This window comes from Camelina sativa, chromosome 5, assembly GCF_000633955.1.
Source record: "Camelina sativa cultivar DH55 chromosome 5, Cs, whole genome shotgun sequence".
Lineage (NCBI taxonomy): Eukaryota > Viridiplantae > Streptophyta > Magnoliopsida > Brassicales > Brassicaceae > Camelina > Camelina sativa.
In genome coordinates, this window is record NC_025689.1 from 2,314,113 (window position 1) to 2,322,433 (window position 8,321).

Sequence of the window (8,321 nt, forward strand, 5' to 3'; positions counted from 1 at the left end):
ACTAATCAATCATTGATTTTGTATTCTTTTGGGGATGTTGTTTTTTTTTGTAGCAAAAGAACGAAAATGCCAAGAGAAGAAAAGTAGATGATCATCTCAATGGATTGGGAAGAGCTGCCTGCAGAGTTTACAATAAGGTTCAGACATAGAATCTTTCTATGATCATCTTCTGATCTTGTCTATATATACTTATTGTTATCTAAACCCTCATCTTGTTAATGTAATCTGTACGTTTTATGTTTTGATTTCTTCAGGAGATTAGTAATACGGTGGTGCCTTCTTCACAACAGTTTGAACCATCTGAAAATGGTAAGTCTCTCTTTGATGATTCAACGAATCTTATCAAGAATATGTCAAAGATTCCAGAAGATCTTTAAATTAAACACACAGATATGGAAATATTCTTAACTAAAGTGCTCTCATTTAATGCATGGTATGATGTATATAGGGAACACCAACGAGCTTATTGAACAGAATTTGCAATGCTTCGATCAGATTTCTGCAAATTTCAGAACCGTAAGGGTAAGTATATATATACATCCCTTTCTTTTAAATCACCAATTTCGATTTCTCGAGAAACCAAAACTGCTGACAATTAAAACTTTGGTTTATATATGTTCCAATGTACTTTCATTCTTTCTCTATAGTTCATGGACAACATAGAGCTTTTCTACAAAATCCGGAAGAACATCAAAACCCTTCTCGCCAAGTAAGCTGTAACATATATATTATATTGCTGATCATCTCTTGATTGTTTAAGCAGATCATAATATATTCTCATAACTTCTTTCCTTTTTTTTGTTGTTGTTGCGATGTCACAGTTTGAATGAGAATATGTCGGAGACAATGAAACTTATGCCAAAATTGCCGGAGACGTTGAACGAGGAGCTCTTAACTGCAATGTTTCCTACATCAAATCTACCACCATTATGATTGATTTTGGTTCTTCTTTGGTTTTCAGTTGATTCTTTCAGTTATTAGGTTTTTTTTTTCTTTGCTTCTTCTTGTTGTTACCAACTTGGAACACAAGCTTTTAGACTTTTGTTATCAGTTGATCCCTTTATTAATCTAATCCAATTAGCTTAGCTTTTGGTTTGAAGAACAAACAAAAAAATTAAAACCTTTACATGTTCTGCAAAAAGAAAAAAAAATTAGTTCTTCGAGAAAAAAAAGTTTTGAACTTTTTGCTCTGAATGAGTAAAAATGGAGAGACTGAGAGATTGTATAGAGGAGATGGTGAAATTCACACTCGATTACCGTGTAGAATTCGGTTTAGGGCTTACCGGTGATTTCTGCTCCGGTCTTCTTTCCGGCGGTGGAGGAATCGAATCGTCTTCCCAAGCTTTGCTACACAGATTTGGAGATACTGTAGAAGCATTTGCAGGTGTTCCTGAGTATCCTCTGTACAAGCGTCTTGCTTTAGGTCTGCTGAATTCAATTGGTTGTGGTTCTTTCTGTGGAGCTTTTGAGAAGATCTCGTTGGGGAAGGAGGTGATCTGGTTGAAGGAGAGAGAGGATGAGTGGGGCAAGCTGATGATCCTAAAGGGTTTCGAGTTAGTCAATGTGAGTGACTTTTAGATTCATAGTTGATCTTCAAAAAGCAAATTTTTTTGGTAGATTAAGTCTGTACTCAGTTGTGAATTTTGAAGATTCATGCCTTTGGTATTAGGGGTTATCAGAGTAATCAATGCTTAGCTTTTGGTTTGCTTTTTATTGTTAGAAGTTGTGTTCACTTTTGTAACATTCTCACAGGTCTTGAAGGATGTAGCTTGCGAGCTTCACGTTCAAGAGCCCTTATTCTCCCTTATGAAAGGTACTCATTTCCTTTTTAGATGCCTGTGAATAGCAATATGAAGTGGCAAAAGTTCCTGATCTGAATCTCGGTTGCTTGATTTTGAATGGATATATTAGATGGCATCAAAACAGTTGAGGCAAGGTGTTTTGAAGCTGAGTATGATAGGTATGAGAAGTGAAAAGTTACTGAGCTTGGTTACTTCTGTGTCTCTTGTGTTCACAAATGTTGTTTGATTTCCTCAGACTCAGACGAAGAGGTTCAATGGTTATGGTAAATAAATGTCTCATGTTTGAAGTTCTGGTGAGATATATATGCTGACATCATTTTGTTTTGCTTTTGTGTTCCTGCAAACGATTTCTTGTGATTGATTCTCTTAGATATATAGGAAGTTCACCAATATCAGTCCTTTTACGAGCTGTTGAAAGCCGAGAGTTCAGAGAAAGTGTTTCCTGGCACTGAAACAGTGGAAGAAGGTTTGCTTTGTTCTTTGTTTGGTCTTTAGCCATTAACTTCCGTGTAAGTTCTGTTTCAAAGATTTTAGATTCCTAGGTATGCAAATGTTTAGGAAGTTGTATGATATGGACCAAGAGAATTTCAGTGGTGTTGTGGCAATCCGTCTTACTAAATCAGTTATTCAGCCTTGTGTTGCTTTGGCTCAAATACTGTCTGTGAGTTCAAGTTTTTTTCAGTCTTCGCCTCTGTGATTTATAATTCTTATTCATTGTTCCTGCCAAAAAACTCATATAACTTGCAGGGATTAAGTTACATTGGCGTGCAAAGCCTTCTCGGTCTTTCTCACACAACTGGATCTATCTTTCATGCTCTGCCTCCTCAAAGATCGATTCTATTCTCTTCATTCATGCTTCCATACAAGCCAAAGGTACCACAAAAACTAGTTTGTGAGATTCATCGTAGTGAATTCTTTTGGGAACAGATAGGCTGTGTTGCGTTACATCAAACTTAGAATCTTTCTTGATCCCTAATGTTAAGATAAAAGGTTGTAAATTAAGCCACGGAGCTAGAGCATTAGCCAAGCACGTTGATCGAAGTAGCGATGGATTTTGGGGTGTTCTTCATGGAACTGGTAAGTATCAAATTTGTGCAAGACACTGATGCATTTCCATATCTAAAGTGTTCCTCTTCCTTTTTTTCAGAGTCAGATAAAAATAGGCATGCAATGGACATTATCAGTCGGTTCATTGGCCATTGTTGTTGGATGAACATGCATATAGTTCCACCACACGGAGAAGTGCTCGAGATAAGAGTAGCTCAAGGTTATGGAGCACGTTGGACTCGAGATGGAACCAAAGTACATAGAACACTATCTTTAATGTTTACTCGACAATATAGTTTTCCATCAGATTTGTGTTGAACGTGTTCTGTTTCTGATTCTTTTTTAATGGCAGTTCATTGGATTTCTTGAGCCTTACATGGAAGATGGTCACTCCATGGCCTGGAAGCATTAAGAGTCACACACCTGAAAACATCATAGTGGAGTTTTCTCTTGTAACTGAATCGGTTTTTTTTCTCTTTGTAAAAGTGTAAAGTTGCACTGTTTCTTTTCTTGTGACTATGAAATCAATTTATGTTTCTTTGAGTAAAGGATTTTGTGGTTGATCTTGTTATAATTTGGCCATTTGAGTAAGAAAAGAGTGAAACACTAAAATAGAGGGACTAAAATGTAAGAAACGCCGTAAAATTGGGCAAAACTAATTTAAGATATAAGAGACTGGGCCTAAAAACCCAATATGAAAGTTGTTTTGATACATGGGCTTGAGGGTAAATATGTAAAGTCCTAATGAGAACAATGGCTAGGGTTACTTCTTGATACAAAGTTTTTAAGAGATCTCTTTATATTCTCGCGGCGGTGAAATTGCTCGGGGGTCTCTCTCTCTCTCTCTCTGTGGAAGGAAGGCGGCTAGTTTCAACAAACACATCCGATCATGGTACTTTCGATTTTTGCTCGATCTTTCGATTTCGTTTCATCTCATGACCGCGTCATTGATGTTTCAGATTTGGTTAATCGTAGCTCGTTTTCAATCATTCATAGTGTAGTATTATAGTTTGCTCTTGTGTCTTGAAGTTTTCTCAAAATGTCGATTTCTGTATCATTTCACCTTTGAGTAGTTCTTGTTACTATCATTAGGATATAGTTATACTTGTTTTCATGTTTGTATCCAAAAATGAGGTTTGGTTTTGCTGAGCTTCCGTCTGTGAGATTATCATCATTAGCTTGTGGATTTGATCTTTTGATTGATTTGGAATTTTGAATCTTGTATTGAGTTTGATGATTGATTGATTGATTGATTTGAAAAATGTTGCAGCCTAAGCAAATCCACGAGATCAAGGACTTCCTTCTGACAGCAAGAAGGAAAGATGCACGATCTGTGAAGATCAAGAGAAGCAAGGACATTGTCAAGTTTAAGGTCAGATGCTCCAGGTACCTCTACACCCTCTGCGTCTTCGACCAAGAGAAAGCTGACAAGCTTAAGCAGTCTCTTCCTCCAGGTTTGTATTCTTTCTACACTGCTCAAATTCTCACACTTGCGATCATATGTCATACGAGTCCTAAACCTGGTTTTAGTATATTACATTACCTGTGTCACCTAAGTCTTAAACCTAGATATAGTTGCAATCAATAGAAACATGAAACGATTTGTTCACTTGAGCATTGCGTGCTTAACCCTGCTTTATAGTATGTAAACTATGTTTATGAAAAGCATCATCTACATTCTCATATTTCTTGTTTTTGTATGAGTTGTTCTAAGTTATGGACTTGTTGCTCTTTTTTTTGTCAGGTTTGAGTGTGCAAGACCTTTGAAGATGAAGCAAAGTTCTTCTGCAGTTCGTTGGTGACTAAAGCCTTGCATCATCGTATAATTTTCTTAGGAGTTTTTTTGTGGTTTCCAGTATGAGTGTGTTTTTGGATTTATTCAATTTGGAAAAACGAAATGCGTTATCTACTCTGGTTCAATTTGGATTTTTATTTATTATCATATCGGACCTCTCTATCATTAATCACAATCACATTCATCAAAAATCAATCCTTTTATCTTAAGTCTTAACATTAATTACTTTTCTGTATATAATATGCTTTTCATACACATAATAATCTGGAGTCTGCATGACAGACTGACAGTAGTACCACGTTAACAAAAGACTCAAAAGTTGTTGAGAATGTTAAAATGCAGCGTTTTGTTAATCCGTCTCCAAAGAGGGCAACTCCAATGGGAGCTCCAACTTAATAAAGAAAAAAATAAGCGGATGAAAGAAAAATATATAAAGATAGAACCATTTCTAAAATCTCTGTTTTTGGAGTTTCTAAAAATAAAAGGACACTTGTATATAATTTACTCTTTTTTTCTTTTGACAAAAGGCATATAATTTACTAATATTCAATGTTTTGTTGTTTATATGTAAAGATGTTTGGTATGTGTCTTTCTTCTTGACTTCAAATGGACAAGATATTCTATGTTCGTTCAGCAAATTTTGTGCATTCTTTCTTTGCATATTTCTTGCGTTTGTTTTGGTTTTGTAATTTTGTTCATATGAATTTTCAAAAATTGTATTAAGTGTAAACCAAACTACATAAGCCAATCATTCATATACAACAAGCCTTACAAGTGGCTCGTTTTCAATAAGATTGACACTATTATTCTTGCCGGACTACGTTGGTATTGAATTACTATTTCTTTAATAATTTGCTAACTTTTATATCTATTGAAATTTTAAAGGTAAAGATTATAAGAGAATCTCATAACAAAACGAAAATATTCACATTCCAGAATCTTGATAATATCAACTAATGTATCAAAAGTTCCAACTTTATTATTTGATAGTATTATAATAAATAATAGTGTTGATGATATAATAGTCTCTAACTATTCTGAATTTTTTTTTTTTTTTCTAACTGCAAAATGTAAGACTGGAAAAACTCAACCACTCTAGATTGAGTTAAAACCAAATCAGCAAAATACTGACCAAATGGAAAAACGAGGCAAAACTAATGTTTTTAGTCCTATATGCGGGTTGTGGTATATGTCACACTATGTTAAAGCTTCACCTCTCTCAAGAGGAAAAACATATCTTTGTTTCCGATTTTCTTGCGGATATGAAAATGAAAATTATAGATCACGAGAAGTGATCTTTTGAAAATTTTCTTGATAATGTCTTGATAATGCCAAAGGTTAGTTTATTCTGATTTTTTGGTTTGTAGTCGTTACAACACCTTTTTTTAATCTTTACCATTTCTTTTGCATTTTTTGAAGTGTAATTTTGAGTCGCTTAAATATATCGCTGTGAATCGAACAGGGCCTTACTAATTTGTCTTTAAAAACAAAACAAAAATATGGAAACAGGTTTAGTCCAATCCGCTGTGGAGAGAACTTTCCTGCTGTACTTGGCCTAGTTTACTTTTTTTTTTTGTCTAAGAATCCTTTATTAAAATGTAACTAGACTGAAAATGCTATAGTTGTTCCAAACTTCTGTCGTTTGTAAGAAGACTTGAAAACTTCTGTTTTTGTAAGAAAACTTCAAGTTACTGAACTTGGCAATTATAGCGTAATCTTATTTTTAATTCATTTATCAGCTTTTATTTTTTAACAACAAAAACAGAAGTTTTCAAGCCTAAAATATTATGAAGACACACAGCTTTTAACAACAAAAACACACAGATAAGAATAGTTATATTTAATTAAAATCATCTGCAACTAGAACCATTTGGTATCAAACTAAACTGCAAATGAGAGTACCAAAAATTAGTATAAAATAGATTTGTTTTACAGTTTGGCATTATAATATTCATTTAGAAATTATTATCTAAGACCATCGCTAATGTAGTATTATTCTTCTAGTTTTACTTTCCTTCGTCTTTTATTATGACTTCTGAGAAACCCTATCTCGACTCTGTGACATATATAAAGGAAACTCCAAATATCGACTTTCACAGTTTTGTGTCTGAATTCTGAAACCGGTTTTGGTTTTGCAATTTTGTTCATTATTCAATTTAATTAAGAGATAAGCTACACACATGAATTTTCAAAAATTGTATTTAATGTAAACCAAACTACATAAGCCAATCATTCATATACAACAAGACTTTTACAAGTGGCTCGTTTTCAATAAAGATAGACACTATTATTCTTGCCGAACCTACCTTGGTGTATTGAAATTGAACTACTGTACTATCTCTTTAATAAATTTGCTAACTTTTATCTCTATTGAAATTTATAAAAGTAAAGATTATAAGAGAATCTCATAATCTTGATATTTATCAACTAATATATAAAAAGTTCCAACTTTGTTATAATTGATAGTATTCTAATAAATAATAGTGTTGATGATAATACTCTCTAACTAATNTTTTTTTTTTTTTTTTTTTTTTGTTAAAGGGCTTTCAAATTAAATAACAAAAGGGTTACATAAAATTTTACAGGGCCTAGGCCCATTACAAGCTCAATAGAAACACATTAATTTTGAGAACCAGAACATGAACCAGAGTTATAACAGAACCAGGAGTTAGAATCAGACCAGAAATTTGGTTGAGTAAATAACCGCCCATCCGCCAAACCACCATCAATTATTACGCGAGTACAGCCAACAAAAGACAGTGGAAAGTGAAGAGGTAGGGTTTGAGATCGCATCTTCAGAAGAGTTTCTTGCATGCCGCCTTTAAGAGATCCCAGCGAACCAGAGATGGAGAAGATCTAAAGAGAGTTGAGGATTTGAGTCTCTAAAGCTCGAAGCGTTGTTCCGGATCATCAAGTCAAGTTGTCGGAGAAGAAGATCAGAGGGCTTGAAAGCGTTACGATGGAGGCGATGATTTCTCTCAGTCCAGATCGTGTAGATTACCGCTTGCCAAGCTATCAAGAGAAGTTTCCGAGCCATCCTGTCTAGTCTACAAAGAGTTAGGTTGTCTATATTAGTCAACCAGTTGTTCGAAGGCGAGAAAGCACAGCGCCTCGCTATTATTTCCCAGATCGACCAGCTGTAAGAACATTCGAAGAAGAGATGGTCCCGTGATTCAGGCATCGCAGCACAAAGAAGATAAAGAGGGTCCACCCGCAAGCCCCAGTTTAGTAGTCGGTCTCTTGTTGGGCATCGGTTCAAGACAAAAAGCCAGGTTAGAAAAGAATGTTTGGGGATACGCGCTGAGAACCAAACCACCCCGTGCCAAGGAACTGCAGGGTGACTCTCCCTAATAGCAGAAAAAATGGAGTCCGTGTTGTGTCGATCCTTACTTTGGTCATTGATCCACCAAATGTAAGAATCTCGTTCCTCTGTTAAGGTGATTGTAGATAAGGCAATCTGTAGATTCACCTGTGCTTCTGATCTTGCAGGGGTTAAAACCCACGTCCCTTGTCGCCAAAGATCTGCTAGAGTAGCTCCTCTGTGAATACCAACCTGATAAAGCCCATCCTCCTGAAGGTAAGTCGTCATCTTACCTAAACTACTCCAGTGATCAGTCCAAAATTGGCATGATTTGCCATCCCCTAGCTTTACCTTGATCCACGGAAATACCACTTCT

General features: G+C 35.3%; 1 protein-coding gene and 2 long non-coding RNA genes across 4 annotated transcripts; all 3 read left to right on the top strand.

Annotated features, from left to right (window-relative positions):
- LOC104785010 lies at positions 253 to 1,048 on the top strand. Its single transcript, XR_002037911.1, has 4 exons — positions 253 to 309; positions 449 to 522; positions 648 to 709; positions 822 to 1,048. It is a non-coding gene; the product is annotated as an uncharacterized LOC104785010 (long non-coding RNA).
- On the top strand, positions 1,052 to 3,418 carry LOC104785009. 2 transcript variants are annotated; one of them, XM_010510126.2, is made up of 10 exons: positions 1,059 to 1,563; positions 1,753 to 1,813; positions 1,912 to 1,960; positions 2,038 to 2,095; positions 2,181 to 2,268; positions 2,345 to 2,463; positions 2,550 to 2,675; positions 2,786 to 2,879; positions 2,950 to 3,104; positions 3,202 to 3,418. In XM_010510126.2, exons 1-10 carry the CDS (start codon positions 1,204 to 1,206, stop codon positions 3,259 to 3,261), a joined length of 1,170 nt encoding a protein of 389 aa, XP_010508428.1. In that variant the 5' UTR covers positions 1,059 to 1,203; the 3' UTR covers positions 3,262 to 3,418. The 2 variants fall into 2 exon arrangements, with proteins under 2 accessions (XP_019101206.1, XP_010508428.1); XM_019245661.1 differs by lacking the exons at positions 2,550 to 2,675; positions 2,786 to 2,879; positions 2,950 to 3,104; positions 3,202 to 3,418 and having other exon boundaries at positions 1,052 to 1,563; positions 2,361 to 2,467.
- LOC104785011 lies at positions 3,627 to 4,806 on the top strand. Its single transcript, XR_767302.2, has 3 exons — positions 3,627 to 3,741; positions 4,120 to 4,303; positions 4,594 to 4,806. It is a non-coding gene; the product is annotated as a 60S ribosomal protein L38 (long non-coding RNA).

Bases quoted from the DNA above. Each gene is read 5' to 3' on its own strand.
- LOC104785009 (XM_010510126.2), top strand. From the start codon at position 1,204: ATGGAGAGACTGAGAGATTGTATAGAGGAGATGGTGAAATTCACACTC. The intron at 1,961-2,037 runs GTATGAGAAGTG...TGATTTCCTCAG, and splicing joins TTTGAAGCTGAGTATGATAG to ACTCAGACGAAGAGGTTCAA. The intron at 3,105-3,201 runs GTACATAGAACA...TTTTAATGGCAG, and splicing joins GGACTCGAGATGGAACCAAA to TTCATTGGATTTCTTGAGCC.